At 56.9% G+C, this 24,317-nt stretch overlaps 1 protein-coding gene across 3 annotated transcripts; it reads left to right on the forward strand.

Annotated features, from left to right (window-relative positions):
* The first annotated feature begins 927 nt into the window (after window positions 1-927).
* On the forward strand, window positions 928-23,894 carry TFCP2 (transcription factor CP2). Of its 3 annotated transcripts, none has more exons than XM_069878977.1 (15): window positions 934-1,341; window positions 10,383-10,534; window positions 11,766-11,842; window positions 12,198-12,303; window positions 12,484-12,590; window positions 13,390-13,542; window positions 16,226-16,336; window positions 17,297-17,385; window positions 17,969-18,047; window positions 18,471-18,564; window positions 19,138-19,228; window positions 20,484-20,590; window positions 22,267-22,409; window positions 23,012-23,063; window positions 23,184-23,894. In XM_069878977.1, the coding sequence occupies exons 1-15, from the start codon at window positions 1,220-1,222 to the stop codon at window positions 23,219-23,221; spliced, it is 1,521 nt and encodes a 506-aa protein (XP_069735078.1). In that variant the 5' UTR covers window positions 934-1,219; the 3' UTR covers window positions 23,222-23,894. The 3 variants fall into 3 exon arrangements, with proteins under 3 accessions (XP_069735080.1, XP_069735078.1, XP_069735079.1); XM_069878978.1 differs by having other exon boundaries at window positions 936-1,341; window positions 17,969-18,017; XM_069878979.1 differs by lacking the exons at window positions 20,484-20,590; window positions 22,267-22,409; window positions 23,012-23,063; window positions 23,184-23,894 and adding an exon at window positions 19,590-19,804 and having other exon boundaries at window positions 928-1,341; window positions 19,138-19,265.
* Window positions 23,895-24,317: the final 423 nt, after the last annotated feature.

Genomic DNA, 24,317 nt, shown 5'->3' on the forward strand with positions numbered 1-24,317 from the left:
GGTGCTGAGCTGTGGGGGTTCAGAGCCTTGGGGGGCACGATTTGGGGGTGCTGAGCTGTGGGGGTTTAGAGCTTTGAGGGGCACGATTTGGGGGTGCTGAGCTGTGGGGGTTCAGAGCCTTGGGGGGGCACGATTTGGGGGTGCTGAGCTCTGTGGGTTTAGAGCTTTGGGGGGGAACGATTTGGGGGTGCTGAGCTGTGGGGGTTTAGAGCTTTGGGGAGCACGATGTGGGGGTGCTGATCTGTGGGGGTTCAGAGCTTGGGGGGGCACGATTTGGGGCTGCTGAGCTCTGGGGGTGCAGAGCCTTGGGGGGCCACGATTTGGGGGTCTCAGAGGTGCAGAGCTCTGGGGGTGCGCAGTTTGGGGGTTCCACAGTTCCAGAGCTGTGGAGACTCTGAGATTTAGGGGTGCACGATTTGGGGGTCCTAGGGGTGCAGAGCTTTGGGGGTGCATGATTTGGGGGTCCCAGGGGTGCAGAGCTCTGGAGGTGCAAAATCTGGGGGTCCCAGGAGTGCAGTCTCTAAGGGGGTTGCAGAGCTTTTGGGGTGCAACGTTTGGGGGTCTCGGTGCTGCCTTTAGGGGGTGCACAGCTTGGGGGGGCAGGGCTTTCGGGGTGCACTTTTTAGGGGTGAAGCCTCTAGGGGCTGTAGGGTTTTGCAGCCTCTAGGGGCTGTAGGGTTTTGCAGCCTCAGGGGAGTGAGGGGCTTTGGGGGTCCCAGGGGCGCAGCCTCTTGGGGGCTGAGGGGCAGCAGGGTCCCGGGGGGGGGGCAGGGGTGCACAGTTTGGGGTCCCGGGGGTGCAGGGCTTTAGGGGTGCACAGTTTGGGGTCCCGGGGGTGCAGGGCTTTAGGGGTGCATGGTTTGGGGTCCCGGGGGTGCAGGGCTTTAGGGGTGCACGGTTTGGGGTCCCGGGGGTGCAGGGCTTTAGGGGTGCACAGTTTGGGGTCCCGGGGGTGCATCCCCTTTGGATGAGGCTGCAGAGCTCGAGAGTCTCCAGAGGGTGAAGCCGCTTGTGGGGCTGAGGGCTGGCGGGGCCCCTTGGGAAGGCCCGGAGGAGGTTCTGGGGGGTTGGGGGTGTCTGGGGATCCCCAGGTTCGCTCCTCCTAGAGCAGGGCACCCCAAGAGGCGGGGAGCTCCCCAGGCTGTGCTAGTGGGTGAGTGGGTGGGTGACGCTCCGGGCAGGACCCCAGGCCCCCCCAAGCCCCCGACCTCGCGCCAACATGGCTTGGGCGCTGAAGCTGCCGCTGGCAGACGAGGTGATCGAGTCCGGGCTGGTGCAGGACTTCGACGCCAGCCTCTCGGGCATCGGGCAGGAGCTGGGCGCCGGGGCCTACAGCATGAGGTAGGTGGGCAGCGCCGGCCATCACCTTGGCTCCATCCCGCGCCTGGGGTCGCGGATGAACCCCCCCGCCCCGAGAGGCTCGGGCGCAGCTGAGGAGCCCCAAAATGAGCAGCAGAGGGAGGGAGGAGATTGTGCCCCTCTGCTTTGCTCCGCTGAGACCCCACCTAGAGCCCTGTGGCCAGTTGTGGAGTCCTCAGCACTAGGACACGGAGCTGGTGGAGCGAGTCCAGAAGAGGTCATGGAGATGATCCGAGGGCTGGAGAACCTCCTGTATGAGAACAGGCTCCAGGAAAGCTGGGGAGGGGCTCTTGATCAGGGAGGGCAGGGAGAGTTCGAGGGGGAACAGTTTTGAGCTGATAGAGGGGAGATTGAGATGAGATCTTAGCGGGAAATGTTCTCCTGTGAGGGTGGGGAGGCCCTGACCCAGGTTGCCCAGAGCAGCGGTGGCTGCTCCATCCCTGGAGGGGTTCAAGGCCAGGTTGGATGGGGCTTGGAGCCCCTGATCCAGTGGGAGGTGTCCCTGCCCATGGCAGGGGTGGAACTGACTGGGCTTTGAGGTCCCTTCTAACTCAACCCACTCCAGGATGCTATGAAATGCCCCTCTATATGAGGACCGAGCTGTTCAGTAGTGCGTTGTGCAGCAGTTGCATCACACAGGGGTCGGTTCATGAGGGAACAGGGCGCTCAACTCGAGCACCGGCCCTGGGATGTGGTGGTGGCCACTTGACATCAAGGTGGAGCCGTGGTTGCCAGGAGCCCAGCTGCGGCTCAGGGCTTGCTGGGCAGCTGGTGGTGGCAGTCCCTTGGCCTCCTGGTGTCCTCAAACTCACTCAGTGGGAGACCTGGCCGTCTCCTCCACCGCCGATTAAGGTGCCCAGGGCTGGTAGCTCAGGCTTTGTGCAGCATGTCTTAATCGCCCCTGGAGCAGGCTTTGTTCTAATTAATCTTTCTCTCAGAGGAACAACCAGGTGGGTTTTTGGAGCAGGCCAGCTCCTTCCTCCTGACTGAGCTAAACGGGGAGTGAAGGAAAGGAGCCTGTGCCCCACGGGGTAAAATGCCCCATCTTGTGAGTGCAGTGATCGGCATCGGGACCTCAGAGCGTTTGATGCTCAAACCACCAGTCGTGTTCCCCAAGGCTCAGTTGGGTCCAGCCCTGTTCAGTGTCTTTATCAATGACTTGGATGAAGGCATCGAGTGCACCCTTAGCAAGTTTGGGGACGATACTAAGCTGGGTGGAAGCTGGATCTGCTGGAGGGTCGGGAGGCTCCAAGGGATCTGAACAGGCTGGATCCATGGGCTGAGACCAACGGCAGGAGGGTTAACAAGGCCAAATGGCGGGTCCTGCACTTGGGGCACAACAACCCTGAGCAGCTCCAGCCTAGGAGAAGTCTGGCTGGAAAGTGCCTGGAGGAGAAGGACCTGGGGGTGTTGGTTGAACAGGAGCCAGCAGGGGCCCAGGGGGCCAAGAAGGCCAAGGGCATCTTGGCTTGGATCAGACATGGCGTGGCCAGCAGGGCCAGGGAGGTTCTTCTCCCTCTGGCCTCAGCCCTGGGGAGACCGCTCCTCGAATCCTGGGGTCAGTTCTGGGCCCTCCCCACAAGAAGGATGTTGAGGCTCTGGAGCGAGTCCAGAGAAGAGCAAGGAAGCTGGTGAGGGGGCTGGAGAAGAAGAGGAGCGGCTGAGAGAGCTGGGGGTGTTCATCCTGGAGAAGAGGAGGCTGAGGGGGGACCTCATTGCTCTCTGCAACTCCCTGAGAGGAGGTTGTGGAGAGGAGGGAGCTGGGCTCTTCTCCCAAGGGACAGGGGACAGGACGAGAGGGAATGGCCTCAAGCTCCACCAGGGGAGGTTCAGGCTGGACATTAGGAAAAAATATTTCCTGGAAAGGGTCATTGGGCAGTGGCAGAGGCTGCCCAGGGAGGGGGTTGAGTCCCCTTCCCTGGAGGGGTTTAAGGGATGGGTGGACGAGGTGTTGAGGGACATGGGTTAGTGATTGATGGGAATGGTTGGACTCGATGATCCGGTGGGTCTCTTCCAACCTGATGATTCTATGATTCATATCACTTAAGTACGCGCCCCGTGCTCCAGAGCTGGGTCCCAGCCTCCCGGCTCTGCCTCCCCATCCCGGTGAGGCCAAAGGCCATGTCCTGCTTGCCCTTCCAGCCCTGGGAACACCACGGTTCTGGCTGTGTGGCTTGCAAGGAGGATGTGCAGCCCGTGGATGAGGTGTTGGGTGGGAGTGAGGAGACACCAGGCCAGTCTGCGAGCAGCCATGCATTCCCCACCACCATCCTTCATCCCCACCACCATCCTTCATCCCCACCACCATCCTTCATTAATCGGCTCCGTCCAAGTCTGGCGTGAATCCGGTGCCACCTGCGAGATCGCTGTCCTGGTGTAATACAATGCGAGCGCTTTATTAGTTCAAATGTGACTCCAGTTCCTCTTATTTCCATCCCTGGAAGTGAGGAAGAGGTGGATCCCGACCTGTGACAGGAGCTGGGCACCAGGCAGGCGGTGAGGGCAGGTCCAGAGGTTGGGGCTGAGCCCTGTGGGAGAGAAGCGGCGTCGGGGGGAGCTGGAAGAAGGCTGGTTCTCCAGGGAGGCTGGCGTGGAGGTGTGAAGCCAGAGGGAGATGCTTTGGTTTTCGCTGCAGCTGGAAAGACTTCGGATAAATGTCCAGTGATGTCCATGACCTGTCCCGACGCCAGAGGAGGCCTCAAGGCCAGACTGGGCTTCCTGAGGGATCTGTGTTTGGAAATGGTGAACGTCTGGATTAAAACTGCCCCGCTGGGTGATTGCTCCCAGCAAAATAACCTGGGAAGCAGCTTAACAGCCCCCTGCCCTTTTCCAGGGGAAGCAGAAGAGCAGCTCTGCTCATCCAACCTCTGTCTCCTTCCTTCCAGGGACGAGGAGAGCCAGCACTTTCCCAAAGTTTAGTAGTTGATTTGGTTTAGTATTTGATAGGAATGGTTGGACTCGATGATCCAATGGGTCTTTTCCAACCTGATGATTCTCTGATTCTGCGTGCTCCCTGCCCGCTGCCAGGATGAGGTGGCTGTGCCTGTCCTGCTCTCAGGGCTCGCTCGTCCTCTGAAACCTGACTCTCTTTCTGGGAGACTTCTCCTGCCCTGCGCTCCCGTAAATAGAGCGCGTGCCAAAGGCGAGCGCGACGACCTTCCGGCCCGGGCAGTTGACATTTTCCCCCGTGCCACGGGAAGGAGGAAAGGTCTCAACAGGCGCCTTGGGCTTGGAGCGTGTTTGGGGTTTTTCCATGTTTTCTGCTTCTATCCCGTCTCGCTATGGAAGAGGCACGTTATTCCCTCGGGAGCGCGCGCTGGTAGGTGGTGCTGGGTGACGAGGGCAGCCAGAAGCTGCTTCTCCTTGGAGCTGCCCGGTGGGATCGTGCTGTGTTAACACACCAAAATTCTTGGTGTTCCCGTTGTTCCCTGGAATTAGGATTTTTGGAGAGCGGAGGTGGCTTTGGAGGCTGTCACTGGGCGTTGGCTGGGTACTTGCACCCGCAGAGTTCTTCTGCAATCACTTTTTTCCCTCTTTTCCAGGAGGTTCTCTCCTGGCCCAGAACCAGAGGCCTTGGGCTGTGTCTTTCCACAAACTCTGTTAAATTGCACAGTGAAAATGTGCTTGTTTGTAAAGGGAGTTGCCGTGCCAGCATTTAAGGAGCTTCTCTCCAGGTGCCTTTGGAGCAGGCAGGACCACGAGGGGAGTTATCCAAGGAATGACCATCTCAATTTGGCCAGCCCGCGTGTCGTGGGGATGTTGTAGGGGTGTCAGGACCCGAGGACTTCCCAAACTGCCTGGAAAACAACTTCTCCTGAAGGCAGCGGTGGTGGTGGGGCAGGAGGCGGAATAGCCACCACGATACAGGTGGTAGCGCTGGCTGGGATGTTCCATTCCGTTCAGTTCCATGCTGGTGGCCGAGGGCAACCTTCCCCTGGAGCTGCGGTGGAGACACAACACCAGGAGCTGCTGGTTTATAACCGCGTCGTCTGGATCAGGATTTAACTTTTATCGGGCAAAGTCAACCCAGAATGTTTGCCCTGCAGCCTAGAAAGATGCCGGCATCCAAGCAACTGGTGATCCTGGTGAAGGATCGCTCCCTACAGCCTCTTCCGTGCCTGCGGAGCTGCGACAAGTGTCGTTTGAGTGGTGATTATTCCTGATTAATTGTGTTGGATTCTTGTTCCAGAAATCTAGGGATGCGACTGCCTGGAGTTTTTCCCCCTTTGCAGCTCACAGCGAAATGGGTGTTTGGGTTGTGGCTGCGCGGGGCCTCAACGGACACGGATCCCAAGGCTGGATCAGAGGAGATTTTGCAGGGATGGCTGAGCCGTTCCACTTGGCAGGAATCTGAGTGGAGTTGGTGTCCGTTTGGGGCTTCCAGAGCCCTGCAGAGCAGCCTGCGGTGCCGCAGTGGAGTGCGATGCAGCCTGGTTCCCACATCGCCCCAGAACTCTGCGCGCATGGGAGGAGCAAGGGAACATCGGGATGAGGACGACGAGGTGCCGGCTCTCTATGCAGGGAGCTCCTAGATGGTCTCCTCCTCATCCAGATTGGGTTTGTGCGGGGCGAAGCAGAGCCCGGAGTGTCCAGAGGCCACAGGAGCGGAACCGAGGTGTTGCTATGTCAAAGCCTACGAGGACGAGGGGTTGGTGTTGGGATTTGTGCCGTTCAACATCTTTGTCACAGACATGGACAGTGAGATTGGGTGTTGGTCTCTTCTCAGAGGTGATGGGACAGGAGGGAATGGCCTCAAGCTGAAGTTTAGATTGGACGTTGGGAAAAATTTCTTCACCGAAAGGGTTCTCGGGCACCGACAGGGGCTGCCTAGGGAGGTGGTGGAGTCTCCATCCCTGGAGGGGTTTATAAGGTGGGTAGATGAGGTGCTTGGAGATATGAATTAGTTGTAGACAGGTAAAGTTGGAATTGATCTCTAAGGTCTTTCCTAACCTAATGGTTCTGTGACTGAGGGCACTCAGCAAGTTTGCTGATGACATCAAGCTGTGTGGTGTGGTCAACACACTGGAGGGAAGGGATGGATCCAGAGGGACCTGGACAGGCTGGAGAGATGAGGCCGTGTGAACCTCATGGAGTACAACAAGGGCAAGGTCCTGCTCCTGGGTCGGGACAATCCCAGCACAAATCCTGGCTGTCTGAGGAATGGATTGGGAACAACCCTGAGGAGAAGGACTTGAGGTGCTAGGGGAGGAGAAGCTCCACATGAGCCAGCAACGTGCACACAGCCCAGAAACGAACCGTGTCCTGGGCTGCATCCAAAGCTGTGGGACCAGCACGGAGGGAGGGGATTCTGCCCCTCTGCTCCGCTCTGCTGAGACCCACCTGGAGCCTGTGTCCAGTTCTGGAGTCCTCAGCACGGGAAGGACATGGAGCTGTTGGAGCGAGTCCAGAGGAGGCCACAGAGATGATCTGAGTGCTGGAGAACGTCCTGTGTGAGGACAGGCTGAGAGAGTTCGAGTTGCTCAGCCTGGAGAAGAGAAAGCTTTGGGAAGACCTTAGAGCAGCTTCCAGTATGGAAAGGGGCTCCAGGAAAGCTGGGGAGGGGCTCCTGATCAGGGATTGCAGGAAGAGGATGAGGGGGAATGGGTTTGAACTGAAAGATGGGCGATTGAGATGAGATCTTGGGGAGAAATGTTTTTCTGTGAGGGTGGGGACGCCCTGGCCCAGGTTTCCCAGAGCAGGGGTGGCTGCCCCATCCCTGGAGGGGTTCAAGGCCAGGTTGGATGGGGCTTGGAGCCCCTGATCCCGTGGGAGGTGTCCCTGCCCATGGCAGGGGGTGGATCTGGCTGGGCTTTGAGGTCCCTTCTAATCCAAACCATTCCAGGATTCTGTGATCCTGTGTTCCTCTGGCTGCCAGAGGATTTGTGCTGGGTGCAGCCGTTAGGTTAATTTTCTGTCTAGGTGCCGTGGTTTTGTGCAAGTCTTCTCCATCCTGGTGCTTCCCTGCAGAGATCAGTGATATCTGTGCTTTGCTCTGCCTCGGCAGCCTGTGTGGACCAGATCCCATTGCAGGAGGAGATGGAGCTGGGAGAAGTTCATCTCCTGGCTGTGGGATTTGTCTCGTGTTCACGGGCTTTGATGCCGACACTGCCGTGTCCGAGGAGCTGGGGTTGGGGGTTCGGGCTTCGCTGAGTGGTGGGAAGCAGTGCTGGACAGAAGGAAGGGTGAGGTTTTGGTCTCCTGAGAGCCAAGGGTTAAAAGCCCTGCTAGGGTGGGAGCTGGTATTTGGCCAGGCAAGTCCAGTTTTTCCTTGGGAAAGGTTTTTAATGTTCAACTAAAGAAAAAGCAAATTATTTAACCCCTTCTGTGAGGCCAGGAACAGGAAGGGCAGGTGCCCCAGCTCTGCAGGGGGCTCAGCGCCTCCCCCTGCCCTTCAGAAGGGCTCCCACATCCCTGGCTCTGCTCCAACCTCTGCTCCTGCGGATGGATGGGAAGGTGCTCCGGTTTATGCACCGTGGAGTGATCGCGCTTGGCCGTTGTTACGGCTCAGAACAGCCATGGAGAGGCAACTTCCAGAGCAGTATCTGTGGTGGAGCTCAGGGTTGGGTCCAGTTCTGTTCATTATCTCCATCAACGATCTGGATGAGGGGATTGAGCGCTCCCTTAGTCGATTTGGAGTTGACACCAAACTGGGTGGGAGCGTGGATCTGCTGGAGGGCAGGAAGGATCTGCAGGAGGATCGAGATGGACTGGATCCATGGGCTGGAGGGCCAGGAGGCTCTGCAGAGGGATCAGGACAGGCTGGATCCATGGGCTGGAGGGCAGGGAGGCTCTGCAGAGGGATCGGGACAGGCTGGATCCATGGGCTGGAGGGCAGGGAGGCTCTGCAGAGGGATCAGGACAGGCTGGATCCATGGGCTGGAGGGCCAGGAGGCTCTGCAGAGGGATCAGGACAGGCTGGATCCATGGGCTGGAGGGCAGGGAGGCTCTGCAGAGGGATCAGGACAGGCTGGATCCATGGGCTGGAGGGCAGGCAGGCTCTGCAGAGGGATCGGGACAGGCTGGATCCATGGGCTGGAGGGCAGGCAGGCTCTGCAGAGGGATCAGGACAGGCTGGATCCATGGGCTGGAGGGCAGGGAGGCTCTGCAGAGTGATCAGGACAGGCTGGATCCATGGGCTGGAGGGCAGGGAGGCTCTGCAGAGGGATCAGGACAGGCTGGATCCATGGGCTGGAGGGCAGGGAGGCTCTGCAGAGTGATCGGGACAGGCTGGATCCATGGGCTGGAGGGCAGGGAGGCTCTGCAGAGGGATCAGGACAGGCTGGATCCATGGGCTGGAGGGCAGGGAGGCTCTGCAGAGTGATCGGGACAGGCTGGATCCATGGGCTGGAGGGCAGGGAGGCTCTGCAGAGGGATCAGGACAGGCTGGATCCATGGGCTGGAGGGCAGGGAGGCTCTGCAGAGGGATCAGGACAGGCTGGATCCATGGGCTGGAGGGCAGGGAGGCTCTGCAGAGTGATCGGGACAGGCTGGATCCATGGCTTGGGGAAAAGCGGCTGGAAAACTGCCCAGCAGAACAGGACCTGGGGATGTTGGTCAACAGGGGCTGAACATGAGCCAGAAGTGGCCCAGGTGGCCAAGAAGACCACCAGCATCCTGGCTTGGATCAGCCATGGGGTGGCCAGCAGGAGCAGGGAAGGGTTTGTCCCCCTGCACTCAGCGCTGGTGGGGATGCACCTCGAATCCTGGGTTGAGTTTTGGATCCCTCACTCCAAGAAAGACCTTGAGGGTCTGAAGCACGTCTGGAGAAGGGAACGGAGCTAGGGAAGTGTCTGGAGCCCAGGGGCTCTGGGAGCAGCTGAGGGACCTGTGGGGTTTGATCTGGAGAAGAGGAGGCTGAGGGGAGACCTCATCACTCTCTGCAGCTCCTGGGAAGGGGGTTGGAGCCAGGCTGAAGTCAGGATCTTCTCCCAAGAAACAAGTGGTAGGACAAGAGGAAATGCCCTCAAGTTCCACCAGGGCAGGGTTAGATTTGATATTAGGGAAAGTTTCTTCATGTAAAGGGTTGTTAAGCCGTGGCAGAGGCTGCCCAGGGCAGTGATGGAGTCCCCATCCCTGGAGGGGTTCAAAACAGGTGTAGATGTGGCCCTTGGGGACGGGGTTCAGTGGTCACGATGGGGTTGGGCTGACAGTTGGACTGGATGCACTGAGAGGGCTTTTCCAATCTTAATGATTCTGTCATTCCATTCTATGATTAAGCTGGGAGGGAGTCAGGCCGGCTCTTGGCGACCTTGACCTCAGCAAGATTTCACGTTCCTCCCAGGCCTCTCCTGGAGGGAAGAGAGCTCCAGTTGCTCTGTGTGCCTGGGCTTCAGTCGGAAACACGAACTCGGCTCTGTCTCACCTTTGAAGCAAGAAATGTGTGGGGTTTGGATGGGTGGGCAGGTGCACTTGGAAAAAAAAGCTTTAGCAAGAGGACATACTGAGAGAGTTCGGCTTGTTCATCCTGGAGAAGAGAAGGCTCTGGGGAGACCTTAGAGCAGCTTCCAGTGCTGAAAGGGGCTCCAGGAAAGCTGGGGAGGGGCTCTTGATCAGGAAGGGCAGGGATAGGATGAGGGCAACAGTTTTGAGCTGAAAGAGGGAAGATTGGGATGAAATCTTGGGGAGAAATGTTTTCCTGTGAGGGTGGGGAGGCCCTGGCCCAGGTTGCCTGGAGAAGTGGTGGCTGCCCCATCCCTGGAGGGGTTCAAGGCCAGGCTGGGTGGGGCTTGGAGCAACCTGACCCAGTGGGTGTCTCCGGCAGGGATTTGGAGCTGGCTGGGCTTTGAGGTGCCTTCCAACCCAACCCATGCCACGATTCCATGATTCCATGATGAGAGCAGGGTCATCTCCCTGGGCTGCTCACTCCACTCTGATGCCATGTCGTGGTTCTTCAGGGAAATGTTGGGTTTGCAGGGTAACTAAGAAGAGGTCCAAGCTCTTCCCAAAAGGAGGGCTTGGTGCCAAACAGATCATCTCTCTGATGCTGGAGCTGAACCGATCCTTTCTGACAAATCTTTTTGTAGTGATGTCCTTGCCCTGCCCATCTTCAAGCAGGAAGAATCAAATTTGCCTCCAGAAAATGAGAACAAAATCCTGCCATTCCAGTATGTGCTGTGTGCTGCCACTTCCCCTGCTGTCAAGCTCCACGACGAGACACTCACTTATCTCAACCAAGGTGGGTGGCCCTGTGCCCTCTGGGCGTCTGCGCCTGCGTAAACACCCTGAGAAATCAAATCCTGCCTTTGAAAAGTTTCCCTTGGGAAGGCAAAGTTCCTCAGTGGTGATGGCTCTTGATCAAGGAGTGTAGGGGTAGGGCGAGGGGAAATGGTTTTGAGCTGAAAGAGGGGGAATTGAGATGAGATCTTAGGGAGAAATGTTCTCCTGTGAGGGTGGGGAGGCCCTGGCTCAGGTTGCCCAGAGCAGTGGTGGCTGCCCCATCCCTGGAGGGGTTCAAGGCCAGGTTGGATGGGGCTTGGAGCCCCTGATCCAGTGGGAGGTGTCCCTGCCCATGGCAGGGGTGGGACTGGCTGGGCTTCGAGGTTCCTTCCAAGCCAAACCATGCTATGATTCTGTGATCTCTGCTCCTCACTCCCCTGTTCTTGACCTTGGGTTGATATGGAATACTTAAAAAGTACAGCTGCAGGAAGGACAGATTTTCCTGTTCCTGGAGAAGGGGATGAGCTTTGGCTCCAATGGCTCAGAAGGGAACCGTATTCTGGGCTGCATCCAAAGCCGTGGGACCATCAGGAAAGGAGGGGATTGTGCCCCTCTGGTGAGACCCCACCTGGAGCCTGTGTCCAGTTCTGGAGTCCTCAGCAGGGGAAGGATGTGGAGCTGTTGGAGCAGGTCCAGAGGAGACCACAAAGATGATCCAAGGCCTGGAGAACCTCCCATACGAGGACAGGCTGAGAGAGTTGGGATTGTTCATCCTGGAGAAAAGAAGGCTCCAGGGAGACCTTAGAGCAGCTTCCACTCCAGAAAGGGGCTCCAAGAAAGCTGGGAAGGGCTCTTGATCAGGGAGTGCAGGGACAGGACAAGGGGGAATGGGTTTGAGCTGAAAGAAGGGAGATTGAGATGAGACCTTAGGGCCAAATTTTTGCTGTGAGGGTGGGGAGGCCCTGGCCCAGGTTGCCCAGAGCAGTGGTGGCTGCGCCATCCCTGGAGGGGTTCAAGGCCAGGTTGGATGGGGCTTGGAGCCCCTGATGCAGTGGGAGGTGTCCCTGCCCGTGGCAGGGGTGGAACTGGGTGGGCTTTAAGGTCCCTTCTAGCCCATTCCATGATTCTGTGACCCCCACTCAAATGCAGCATGGCTGGTGTGGCAGGAGAAGCTGTTATTGCCAGGAGAGGGTGGCAGTGAAGGTCTGTCCCCAGCTGACTGGGAGGTGTCCTTGTCTCCTCTCCCCTAGGCCAGTCCTATGAAATCCGGATGCTGGACAACAGGAAAATCGGGGAGCTGCCAGAGATCAATGGGAAACTGGTAAAGGTGAGTGGAGAGTCGGGGGGAGCATGTCCAGCTGGGGCCGTGCTCTGCTTAGGGAGCAGCACACGAAGTTTTGTCCTGCATCCATGTGCCATCTCCGTGATGGCACGTCCTGCATTCATGTGCCATCTCTGGTGGCGTCCAACCCCTCCTGATGGCTTAGGATGAGCTGCAGACCCCGTGGTTTTTTCCCAAGGGTCCATCTGGGCTTGCTTTTATCCTTTGGCTCTTCCCAGAGCCTGCAGACTCCTCTGCTCCCCATCCCAGCCCCTCTCCTTGCGCCAGGAAATTCCTCGCAGCATGAAGATTGCCACGTTTCCTGGGGCAGCCCCAGGTGCTGATTGTTTCTCCCCTCCAGAGCATATTCCGGGTGGTGTTCCACGACCGGCGGCTTCAGTACACGGAGCATCAACAGCTGGAGGGCTGGCGGTGGAACCGGCCTGGAGACAGGATCCTTGACATAGGTGAGTCCCCGCAGCAGCACCTCGGTGCCTGCAGTGCCTCCAAACGGCTCCCAGTCCCAGGACTTCAAGGGATAAAGCGCTGTCATTCTGTGGTTTTAGAGATGTGGTTGGTTCTTCCATGTGTTCCCTGTGAATCTCTTCCTGCAAACTACAGCCCGTTCTCCATGTGTGCCCCTGCAGATATCCCGATGTCTGTGGGCATCATCGACCCAAGAGCAAACCCAACGCAGCTCAACACGGTTGAGTTCCTGTGGGATCCTTCAAAGAGAACGTCAGTGTTCATCCAGGTGAGAGAGGCCAGGTGGAAAACCCTTGGTGTGCGAGGGCCCAGGGGAAGAAAGAAAAGTTATCCAAGGGGAAAAGAGATGTGATTTTGTCTCAGAGCTCTGAAATAGCAGCCAGATGCTCTGATGATAGAAGGATGTTGGCTGGAGCACCTCCTGTACAAGGACAGGCTTAGAGAGTTGGGGTTGTTCAGCTGGGAGAAGAGAAGGCTCTAGGGAGAACTTAGAGCAGCTTCCAGTGCAGAAAAGGGCTCCAGGAAAACTGGGGAGGGGCTTTTGGTCAGGGAGGGCAGGAATAGGACGAGGGGGAACAGCTTTGAGCTGAAAGAGGGGAGATTGAGATGAGATCTTAGCAAGAAATGTTTTGCTGCAAGGCTGGGGAGGCCCTGGCCCAGGTTGCCCAGAGCAGTGGTGGCTGCCCCATGCCTGGAGGGGTTCAGGGCCAGGCTGGGTGGGGCTTGGAGCCCCTGATCCAGTGGGAGGTGTCCCTCCCTGTGGCAGGAGGATGGAACTGGATGGGCTTCCTTCCTTCCTAAATCATTCCATGGTTGCTGATCGGGCCTTGCTCGTAACATTAAGAGGTTGCAAAACTTGTTGGGAGAACATGGCTGTGGCTCTGCTGTGGCGTTCCTTGAACTCCACAGCACCAGGGACCCTGGTGTGGTCCTTCCCCGGCTGTGTGTTTCGCCCTTCCCACCAGGCTGCTCTCCCATGGGCTCTGTCCTGGCTCCCAGGAGAGCGGAAGCCCGTGGTCGGTCAAACACGGCTGAATTCCTAGCGACAGGATGCCTTCCTTGCCCAGGTTCACTGCATCAGCACGGAGTTCACCATGCGGAAGCACGGAGGAGAGAAGGGGGTGCCTTTCCGGGTCCAGATAGACACGTTCAAGGAGAACGAGAATGGGGAGTACACGGAGCACCTGCACTCCGCCAGCTGCCAGATCAAGGTCTTCAAGGTACCTTGGCCCACTGATGGTCTTTTCCCACATGGAAACGCACTCGGAGTCCATCGTGATCCACACTGCAGCCCAGGGAACGTCGTGGGTGCAGGATGGTTGCCTGCAAAAGGGCTCTCAGTCTTTGTGTTGCTGCTCTCTCCAAGTTTCTCTCTGTCGATCGAGTCTAGATGCTATTGAGGCTCCAAAACCCATGAGCCAAGAACAACAGACAGGGAGAGCACGAGTTGTGTGGCCTGAAACCTCCCACATTTAGTCTTGAGTTTATCAGCTTGGGAGATCCTCCAGGGAGCTCCAGTGTCCGACTGAACTCCTCACGTTATCAGTGCCTGCATCCGGCGGTCCCTGGGCATCCGATTGTCCGTCTGCATCCAGTGATCTGTCTGTCAGAGGCTGGAACTCAGGTTGCCCGGAGAAATGGCTGCCCCATCCCTGGAGGGGTTCAAGGCCAGGTTGGATGGGGCTTGGAGCCCCTGATCCAGTGGGAGGTGACCCTGCCCATGGCAGGGGTGGGACTGGCTGGGCTTTGAGGTCCCTTCCAACCCAAACCATGCTATGGTTCTTTGAGAAGGCGGGTGCTATCTGGGACACTGTTGCCTCCGTTCCCATGTCCTCCCTGTTGCACCTCAAAATCTTGTCCGTGGCTTCTCTCCTTGTCTCCCTTGGCTCACGCCGGGGCTGGTGGCCTGGCCTGTGCTGCTTTTCCTGGGAAGCTCCTGTGGGATATTGGGCCCCACTGCCTTTGTCTCAGTATCTCCCCCGTTCTCTCCCCCTCTCCTGTTTGGATGATGACATTTTGAAAGCAGGAGTGTTGTTCCTTAGGGCTTGTCTGGGCTCTGGCTGGTTCCTCCATGCGAACAGCTGAAAGGTCCCCAATGGTCTTGGTTTTATCTCCTGCTCTGAGGCAGCCGCTCCCCTGGGTTTAGGGCTGCTGTTTAGGCCACAGACTCAACACCGTGTGCGTGTTTCTCAGCACAAGATCCGTTTGCCGCAGGGCATCCTTGGTGGGTTAATGCAATTCAGGATTCTACCCTGCTCTTCCCTTTCTGCCCCTCAAAGCTGGGAATGTTCCAGTGCTCCATTCCAGAGCTGCTGAAGGCCTCGTACCCTGGCTCCTGGTGTCTGGAGCACAGATTTTTCCTGCCTGCCAGGAGCAGTAGCATCAACCGTGGAAAGATACAGCAGTGCATAGATTGTCATGCAGACACTGGGATCCATGGATGGATCTCTGAGCCGAGGGCAATGGGATGGGTTTCCACCAGGCCAAGTGCCAGGTCCTGCACTTGAATCACAACAACCCCAGGCAAAGCTCGAGACTTGGGGAAGAGCAGCTGGAAAACTGCTCAGTGGAAAAGGTCCTGGGGGTGCTGGTCAAACAGTAGTTGAATATGAGCCAGCAGTGGCCCAGGTGGCCAAGGCCACCAGCATCCTGGCTTGGATCAGCCATGGGGTGGCCAGCAGGAGCAGGGAAGGAGTTGTCCCCCTGCACTTGGCGCTGGTGGGGATGCACCTCGAATCCAGGGTTGAATTTTGGGCCCCTCACTCCAAGAAAGACCTTGAGGGTCTGGAGTGCATCCAGAGAAGGGAAAGGAGCTGGGGAAGGGTCTGGAGCCTGGGAACACCAGGGGAGCAGCTGAGGGACCTGTGGGGTTTGGTCTGGAGAAGAGGAGGCTGAGGGGAGACCTCATTGCTCTCTGCAGCTTTTGGAAAGGAGGTTGTGATGAGGTGGGTGCTGGGCTCTTCTCCCAAGGGACAAGTGACAGGACAAAAGGAGATGGCCTTGAGTTGTACCAGGGGAGAATTAGATTGGATATTGGGGAAAATTCCTTCATGGAAAGTGTTATTGGGCACTGGCAGAGGCTGCCCAGGGCGGTGGTGGAGTGGTTCAGAAAATGTGTGGCTGTGGCCCTTGGGGACAGGGTTCAGCGGTCACAGTGGGGTTGGGCTGATGGTTGGACTGGATGTGCTTAGAAGGCTTTTCCAGCCTTAATAATTCCATCATCTTGTGACTCTACCTGGCTGTGTTTGCAGTCCCAAAGCTTCCCTGGCGCTGCAATGGACGCGCTCATCCGCGCTGGAGACATCTGCGTGCTGGCAGGCAACGGGGTTGGTCCAACAAGGCCAAATCCCTTCTGCTTGCAAATGTGGGCACCATCCACAGCCAAGTTCTAAGGGAATTTGTCTTGGGTTCTGCCAAGAGGAGCACCAGGAGAGCTTTGGGAGTGGTCCCAGCAGGTCCCAGCTTTGATAAAAGCCACGAGTAAAATCATCTCAACCTTCCATATGGGAGAGCAAGGTGGTGGTAAAGTCAAGGCCATGACCGAGCGCACTCGTGTGCGCTGCAGTTTGTGCCGTGGAGGTGCTGCCTCTCCCGGTGGCTGGAGAAAGGGGTGGAGGACACAGCGTGGATGTGGGACACCAGGAGCTGGCACTGTCAGGGGAAGTTTCTGCTGGAAAATGTTTTGGCTCCTTGTTGAGATGTCCTGAGCCTCACGTTAAGATCAGGATATCGGGGTTGTTACCGAAAAGATGCTGTTGCCATCCTTGTGCACATTCCTGCCCCATTTCCCTTTGTAAAGGCCCTGGGGGTGAGCAGAAGGATCAGTCCTCTCCTCTGGTTCTTGCTCATCTGTCCCACGTGCCCTTCCATGCTGCTGTTCTAACAGAAATGTTTCCTTTCCAGCCCAAAGGAGCTGATCGGAAGCAGAAGACGGATAGGGAAAAGATGGAGAAGCGAACACCTCACGAGAAAGAGAAATACCAGCCATCCTACGAGACGACGATCCTGACTGAGGTGGGGAGCTCTGTTTGTTGGTTTACCAAAGCCCAATTTGCCTCGTTCGCGGCTGGCAAGGCACCAGCTGTTCCTGAATGTGACAGAGCATGGGAACAGGGGAGGTGTGGAGTGTTCTCCAGGGATATCCAAACTGACGTGGACGCACTCCTGCTGGAGCTGGAAAGGGCTCTGGTGCCTGGAAGTGTCATGGGGATTTCCCCACCGATCACAACACCTGGTAAAAGATTTTTAGCTCTCCCTGCAAGCCCCGTTTTGCCTCACCGGCCCCAAGGCTGTGAGCTGGCAGAAAACGCTGGTGCTTCCTGGTGGGACTTATGAATCTGTTAAAATGCCATCAGCTGAGGGGTTGGTGCTGAGGAGCCCTCATCCTGCCCTGGCTGAGCTTGGGGATGCCCAGCAGCATCGGGCTGAGGCTCCATCCGCTGCGCAGAGATGCCCAGGCTGGCAGGCGATGGGTTAGATCCCAGATCTTACAGAATCGTCATAGAATCCCAGAACAGGTTGGCTTGGAAGGGACCTCAAAGCCCAGCCAGTTCCAACTCCTGCATGGGCAGGGACACCTCCCACTGGATCAGGGGCTCCAAGCCCCATCCAGCCTGGCCTTGAACCCCTCCAGGGATGGGGCAGCCACCACTGCTCTGGGCAACCTGGGCCAGGGCCTCCTCAGCCTTGCCCCAAAACATTTCTCACTAAGATCTCATCTCAATCTCCCCTCTTGCAGCTGAAAACTTGGGTTTGCACTTTATGACTTTATGCGTTTTGAGATGAAGAGCCACTAAATTCAAGCTCCGTGCCCACCAGCAGCACCTGGCACGGCTCCTCCATGCCCGTGCTTTACTCTTTAATTTGGATTCACGGTTGGTTGTCAGTCAGTAAACCTCTGTTCGCCTGCACTGACCAGAGGAGCCGTGTGCTTGTTTAGAGCAATCCTGTGACTCCTCTGGCTTTTCTTTCCAGTGTTCGCCTTGGCCGGAGATAACATACGTCAACAATGCCCCATCCCCTGGCTTTAACAGTTCCCACAGCAGTTTTTCCATTGGCGAAGGGTAAGTCCAGACAAGAGGCTGCCTGGCTATGGATTTCCACTTTGCACGAGAGGGGATGTGTCTGAGCCAGCAGTGACCACGGGCAAGAGGAAGGGCCTGGTGGGGTGGGAGCAGCCTGGTCAGTGGGGGAAAATCATAACATCATGGAATCCTGGAATGGTTTGGGTTGGAAGGGACCTCAAAACCCAGCCAGTTCCAACCCCCTGCCAAGGGCAGAGACACCTCCCGCTGGATCAGGGGCTCCAAGCCCCATCCAACCTGGCCTTGAACCCCTCCAGGGATGGAGCAGCCACCACTGCTCTGGGCAGCCTGAGCCAGGGCCTTCTCACCTTCACAGGAAAACATTTCTTCCTAAAATCTCATTTCTCCTTTTTCATCTGAAAACAGTTTCCACTTGTCCCATCTCTTCCCTCCCTGATCAAGAGCCCCTCCCCAGCTTTCCTGGAGCCCCTTTCCATACCAAAAAGTCAAACCAAAGCTCTTGGAGCTGAGTGATGTTGCTGACCCTGTGTTCTGGCACTCTTAGTTCTGGGTCTGGGAGGGTGAAGCTGCCCTAACTTTGTGTTCGGCCCTTTCCCCCCAGGAATGGCTCCCCAAACCACCAGCCCGAGCCACCCGCCCCGATCGCAGATGTAAGTCACACCCCAGAGCTTGTGCTTGTGGTAAGGACGGGGCACGGATCAGCACATGGCACTGGGAGGAAGCGGGGCGGGCTGAGTGGGGGCTGGAGTTTACTGGGGAAGAGGCCACTCCGGTTCGGCATCTTTGGGGACTTCTTCTTTTTGACTTTTATTTGGTAAAAAAAAAAAGGTGACAGGGTGAAAGATGTCCAGTGCAACGCAGTGGAGCTGCGAGTGTTTTTTAGCTTGCTGTAACCTGTACTTATTGCCTTGATCTCAGTTGTGCTTTGCCTTTGTTTCCGATCTCTTTCTTTCCTTCCAAACCTTTTAAATCAAGCGTGTCCAGGCCGTGTGCTGCCAGCCCGGCTCACCAGAGTCTCGGTTTAAGACTGTGATTATATCAACACTGACCTGGAAAGGCTCCCATGGCACCACTGAGGCTGGGACCCTTCTTCTGTCTTGCAGAACCTCCTGCCCACCAGCACGCCCCAGGAGGCCCAGCAGTGGCTGCACCGCAACCGCTTCTCCACCTTTTCTCGGCTTTTCAGAAACTTCTCAGGTGGGTTCCAACAGTCCCTCTGGCTCTGGGCTGAGCACTCAGCCTCCTCTTGCTCCCAATGCTGTCTTCCTGTGTTTAAAAACCCCATCTTTTCTATAACACAATAATACATGCCTCCCTGAACGCTGTGTTCTTTCTTTCTCAACTGGCAAAACAGAAAGGACTGTGGTGGTTTCTCACAGCACCCTCCAACCTTAAAACGAGCTGAGGAATGCTGAGCCAGGGAGAGCGCTGCGTGTGAAGCAATGCTTCGTGTTTCTTATCCTCTCCCTCTCCTGGCGATACGGCCTCTGTTATCCAGGGTCACCGAGGTGCCGGATCGCCGGCTGTCGGTGATAATACGGGGCACGGGGTTGGACCGAAAGAAACGTTGCAAAACCAGTCTGGAAAAGAACCTTCAGAGATTCCTCCTACAGGGAGCAGGGGGAGGTTGTTAGGAGGAGGCAGGAGCAGTTTGGGAATGGGGTGAGAGGAGGGGGAGCTGGCCTGGCTGTGTTGCCCAGAGACCCCCCCTCCTCCCAGCCTTTTTGGGCTGGATCGTGTGACTTCTCCTTTGGATTGTTCAACCTGTAGGTGCGGACCTGCTGAAGCTGACCAGGGAAGACGTGATCCAGATCTGCGGCCCTGCGGATGGCATCCGGCTCTTCAACGCCTTGAAAGGCCGGTACGTTGTTCTCTCAAAAGCCAGTCGTGAGTGGTGGGTGAATTATAGAATCATAGAATAACCAGGTTGGAAGAGACCCACCGGGTCATCGAGTCCAACCATTCCCATCAATCACTAACCCATGTCCCTCAGCACCTTGTCCACCCGGCCCTTAAACCCCTCCAGGGAAGGGGACTCAACCCCCTCCCTGGGCAGCCTCTGCCACTGCCCAGTGACTCTTTCTGTGAAAAATTTTTTCCTAATGTCCAGCCTGACTCCCCTGGCGGAGCTTGAGGCCATTCCCTCCCGTCCTGTCCCGTGTCACTTGAGAGAAGAGGCCAGCACCCTTCTCTCTACAACCTCCTTTCAGGTAGTTATAGAGAGGAATTATATTCAGTTCAGCCTGTTTGGCTCTCGCTATCAAGAGAACAGAGTTTGCTTCACCTTCCTGAACCTCTTCCAATTAAACCTGATAACGTAGCCAGCAGGACAGCTTCTCCAGAGACAATTTGGGGAACAAAATCCATGTGAGAGTGAAGCATTAGGAATGATCTTACTCTTCAAGTGTCAGAGAACCAAGCCACAACCAGCCAGCACAGGCCAGAGTACTCTAAATTGCTCCTTGGTGGAATTCCCTTCCAGAAAGGGAATATCCCTTTGTGCCTTTCCCTGTGGAAGTGGGGGCTGGGGTTTCACTGCTCACCTGGCTGAGCTGGAGTGTTCTGGAAGGGGCCACTGCAGCTGGGCATGGAGGCACGGGGTGGGCTGTGTCCCAGAGGGAAGGTCTGAGGAGGCATCAGCACGGGGGTCTGGCTTGGGGCAGCAGGAGCTGCACCAATGGAAAACATTCCAGAGGGTTAATGGAGTGTCTCGATGGCCTGGGAGATAGCGGGGGAAACAAGGGCGCGCTGGGAGAAGGGCACAAAGAACGGGAGGTGCTGCCAGCTTTTGCACAGCAGAATGAGACTGAACGAGAAGGAGCGTGTGCGTTACCAGCAGAGCCCGGCCTGAGCCGCGGCACCTCGGTCCTTGGGAGCCAACCGGCCACTTGGAGCGAGCAGACACCATGTCCTCATGCCAACTTCATCCCTTCCTTGCCAAAACCCTTTGCTGCCTCAGCAAGGTGGGGAAGACCACAGTGGTTTTGCTTCCAAGATGAGGTTGTTGGTTTCTTCTCCTAAGGATTCTGGGGAGGGAAAAGAGCTGGCAAAGCGTTGGCAGCTCAAGGTGTCCTTGAGCAAATCCGATTGTTGTTCATCCATTGCTCTACCCACAGGATGGTGCGGCCCAGGCTGACTATCTACGTCTGCCAGGAGTCCCAGCAGCTGTGGGACCTCCAGCAGAAACACGAGGATGGGGACACGGGAACCAGCACATTTTTTGGTAAGGGCTCTGGCACCTGGCTGGGGGTGGTGGGCTCGGGCTGCGGCCGACAGGGCAGGGAATCAGGGAATCATTAAGGTTGGAAAACAGCTCTAAGCTCATCCAGTCCAGCTGTCAGCCCAACACCACCGTGACCACTGAACCCATCCCCAAGTGCCACAGCCATGTGGTTTTTTTAACTCTTCCAAGGATGGAGACTCCACCACTGCCCTGGGCAGCCTCTACCAGGGCTTCACCACTCTGTCAGTGAAGGAATTGTTCCCAATATCCAATCTAACCCTCCCCTGGTGCAACTTGAGGCTGTTTCCTCTCATCCCATCACTTGTTACTTGGGAAAAGAGCCCAGCACCCACCTCACCACAACCTCCTTTCCAGGAGCTGCAGAGAGCGACGAGGTCTCCCCTCAGCCTCCTCTTCTCCAGACCAAACCCCCCAGGGCCCTCAGCCGCTCCCCGAGCCTCTGGGCTCCAAACCCTTCCCCAGCTCCGTTCTCTTCTCCAGACGTTCTCCAGACACGCTCCAGCCCATCAAGGTCTTTCTTGGAGCGAGGGGTCCAAACCTGAACCCAGGATTCGAGGTGCAGCCTCACCAACACCAAGTGCAGGGGGGCAGGGTCACAGCTAGGGGGTTCAGTGAACAGGATTGTGGTGGGGGCCGTTTCCAGCCTCAGCACCTATTGCCTCCCTCCCCTCGTCCCCACGTCGCTGAGCTGAAGGTCTGAGCTCCTGGCAAGCATCACCTGGTGAAAAACCACTGTGGTAGCCAGGGCTGTGAGTGACGCTAGAGTCCGCTGGGTCCACACAGCAGCTTTCCGAGGTCGATGGGTTTGGCTTTCGGCTGCTGTGCTGTGTTGGTTTTTGTCATTGTCATCTCACTGGAAGCAGGCAGCGAGCTCCTGTGTGAGCTCACCCGCGCCCTGATGCAGGCTCTCTACACGAACCGTGGGGCCGCGCAGGCTCTCCTGCTACAAGGGTGCCAGAAAAACCCGCCGAACCCTTTTCACTTGCCCAGCTGATTTTCCTCCTTGCCCACTCCGTGCGTGGCTGCGGGCTCTGACTGTCGGCGTGTTGCCTGCTCGGAGCCGACAAACAATCGCTCCTGTGAGAATCCAGCATTGCCCAGACAACAATGAGTGACCTACATTTGTGGAGCAGCCGGGCACCGGCTTATCCATCTCCATGACTGGAGCGGCAATGCAGAAGCAACCAGCTCATCCTTTCATTTCCCTGATCTAATTCAGATCCTCTCGCTTTCCCCCCGGACCTGCCTCTGGGAGTGGGGGCTCTGGGGAAGTGCCAGGGTGGTGTTTCCATCCTGCTGGAATTGAAAACTTGCAGTAATGGTACAAAATGCTGCGCGGCCGCTGCTAGCAGAAAAAGAAGCTTAGGGGGGCAAGGTCTGCGTAAATTCAGAGCGAGCGTTGCAGGGCATGGGTGGCAGCCAAGTCACAGCAGAGCTGATGCTGGTGGAGCTCAGGGGACACTGCACCCACGTCGCGAGTAGCTGAGTGGCCTCAGTTGTGTGACGAGTTAGAATCATGGAATCATTAAGGTTGAAAATGCTCTCTAAGCTCACCCTGGGTGAGTGTGTGGCACTGGCTGAGGCGTCTCTGCTTTCCGCAGTGCAGACACAAAAGCTGCGCTTGGCATCGAGCTGTGATGTCTCTCTCCTCGCAGTGTACCACGCGATCTACCTGGAGGAGCTGACGGCGCTGGAGCTGACAGAGAAGCTGGCCCAGCTCTTCAACATCTCTTCCCAACAGATCAGCCAGATTTACAAGCAGGGGCCGACGGGGATACATGTGCTCATCAGTGACGAGGTAGCGACCTCGCTGTGCACCTTGATATCAGCCTCTCGTGCTGGGTTGCTTCCCCTGGTTCATGGCTGGTTGGGCTCTGAGCTCTGTGGAGGTTGTGGGAATGGCTCTCCTGCTCGATCGCCTCCAGTTTCTGAAGGATTGGGAGTTAATCATTAATGTCTAGGGATGCTGCTTTGCTGCCAGGGGTGCCTCCCTTAAAGCCGTGAGGTTTCTTGGGCATGAACAGCTCTCCCGGAGCCAGTCCAGGCTGCCTGCAGGCCCTCCATCGTGCTTTGATTCCTTCCAGCTCTGCTGTGTAAATGGGGAGGTGAACTGCTGTGAGAGGACTCTGATTCCAGACCCACAACCCAGAATCCAATGGTTTCTCTCTTGGTTTGCTGGTTCAGACCTGCAGAGCTGGAGGAGGGAATCAATATTTATGGCCGGTGCCTTTCCTGCCTCCGAGAGCACTGAGCTTCCTGAGCAGCTTCCAGTCCTTTCCGCACTCGGAGTCTGTGCCTGTGGCTGGATGGCAGCACACAAACCCCTCACTCGGGGCTTCAAAGCCTCCACGGTGTTTGGGTTCGGCCTTGGGCTAAGCTGGCTTTCCTGGCTTCTTTCAGATGATACAGAACTTTCAAGATGAATCCTGTTTCGTTCTGGACACCATGAAAGGTGCGTGAAAGTCTGGGCTGTCTCGTATTTCCTTTCCGTGCTTCTCTTTTGTCCGACCCGCTCCTCCCAGCGGATTCGTTTGCTGTTGCGAGTGCTTCACAAGCTTTGCTTCTTTTGCAGCTGAAACCAATGACGGCTACCACATCATCCTAAAATAGGAGGGGAGGCAGAGGAGCGCCCGCAAGCCTCTCGGTGCCCTCCCAGACCCTTCACTTCCAGCACAAGGACATGAGCAGAGATCTGGAAGCTCCTGGACACCCTCTGGAAAGACCCCGAGCTGCTGGTTGCTCGGCTGTCTCTCTTGTAGGGATCTTCCTTGCTCTGATGGCGTCACCGCCGATGGCGACGTGCTGCTGAACTGCTGGAGCTTTGCGGCTTGGAGTGGCCGGGTCACGCTCTCATGCAGGAGAAATTTGCCTTTGGGACCTACAACCCGCGTGAGGCCGGCACGCTCTGCCTCTCTGAGAGGCATCAGCTCCCGTGGCGCTCACAGACTGGCAAGCAAACATGAATTCCAGTGGCCCAGCAGGGCCAGCTGGGCTTTGAGCAGATGCTGAGCTGGGGGAGCGGCAGCTGGGGCCACAAGGGGTTTCCTAAAAGATTTTGTGAAGCTTTCATTTGATATTACAACGCGTCTCTTAGACAAAGGTGGTGACTTCATTTTTCTTTTTTCATTTTTCATCTCCACCCACTGGAAAATGATGTTGGCTGTGGCGCCGTCCTTCGGTGTAAGGTCGCCGGGAGCTTTATATGCAGATTTTGTTGTGTAAAGCTGGAGCAAAACATGGAGTGAAGCAGAGCTGGATAAAGAAATAGCTCATGGGCCTGGTCTGCCGGATTCTTTTCTGTGTGTTTTGGGGAGAAAAAAAAAAAGCCTTGGTGACCTCTACTGAAAGCTGTGAGCGAGGTCTGGTGGCTGCCTCGACTTCTGCACGACCTCCAGAGCCACCCTGGTGTTGGCCCAGCCCTGCCTGCACCAAGGGGGAGGCAGACAGGGTTAGGGAACGCTGATGGACTTGGGATCATAGAATCCTGGAATGGTTTAGGTGGGAAAGGACCTCAAACCCCATCCAGTTCCCCCCCTTTGCCGTGGGCAGGGACACCTCCCACTGGATCAGGGGGCTCCGAGCCCCAGCCAACCTGGCCTTGAAATGGATTTTAATCCAACAGAGGAGGAAAATGCCTGCGGAGCGATCTGGAGAGCGTGAGCCCCCAGATGGAGCGAGTCGCAACACGCCAGCCCTTCCTGCAACC

Source organism: Phaenicophaeus curvirostris, chromosome 30, assembly GCF_032191515.1.
Source record: "Phaenicophaeus curvirostris isolate KB17595 chromosome 30, BPBGC_Pcur_1.0, whole genome shotgun sequence".
Lineage (NCBI taxonomy): Eukaryota > Metazoa > Chordata > Aves > Cuculiformes > Cuculidae > Phaenicophaeus > Phaenicophaeus curvirostris.

Bases quoted from the DNA above. Each gene is read 5' to 3' on its own strand.
- TFCP2 (XM_069878977.1), top strand. From the start codon at position 1,220: ATGGCTTGGGCGCTGAAGCTGCCGCTGGCAGACGAGGTGATCGAGTCC. The intron at 11,843-12,197 runs GTGAGTGGAGAG...TCTCCCCTCCAG, and splicing joins TCAATGGGAAACTGGTAAAG to AGCATATTCCGGGTGGTGTT. The intron at 18,048-18,470 runs GTAAGGACGGGG...TCTGTCTTGCAG, and splicing joins CCCCAGAGCTTGTGCTTGTG to AACCTCCTGCCCACCAGCAC.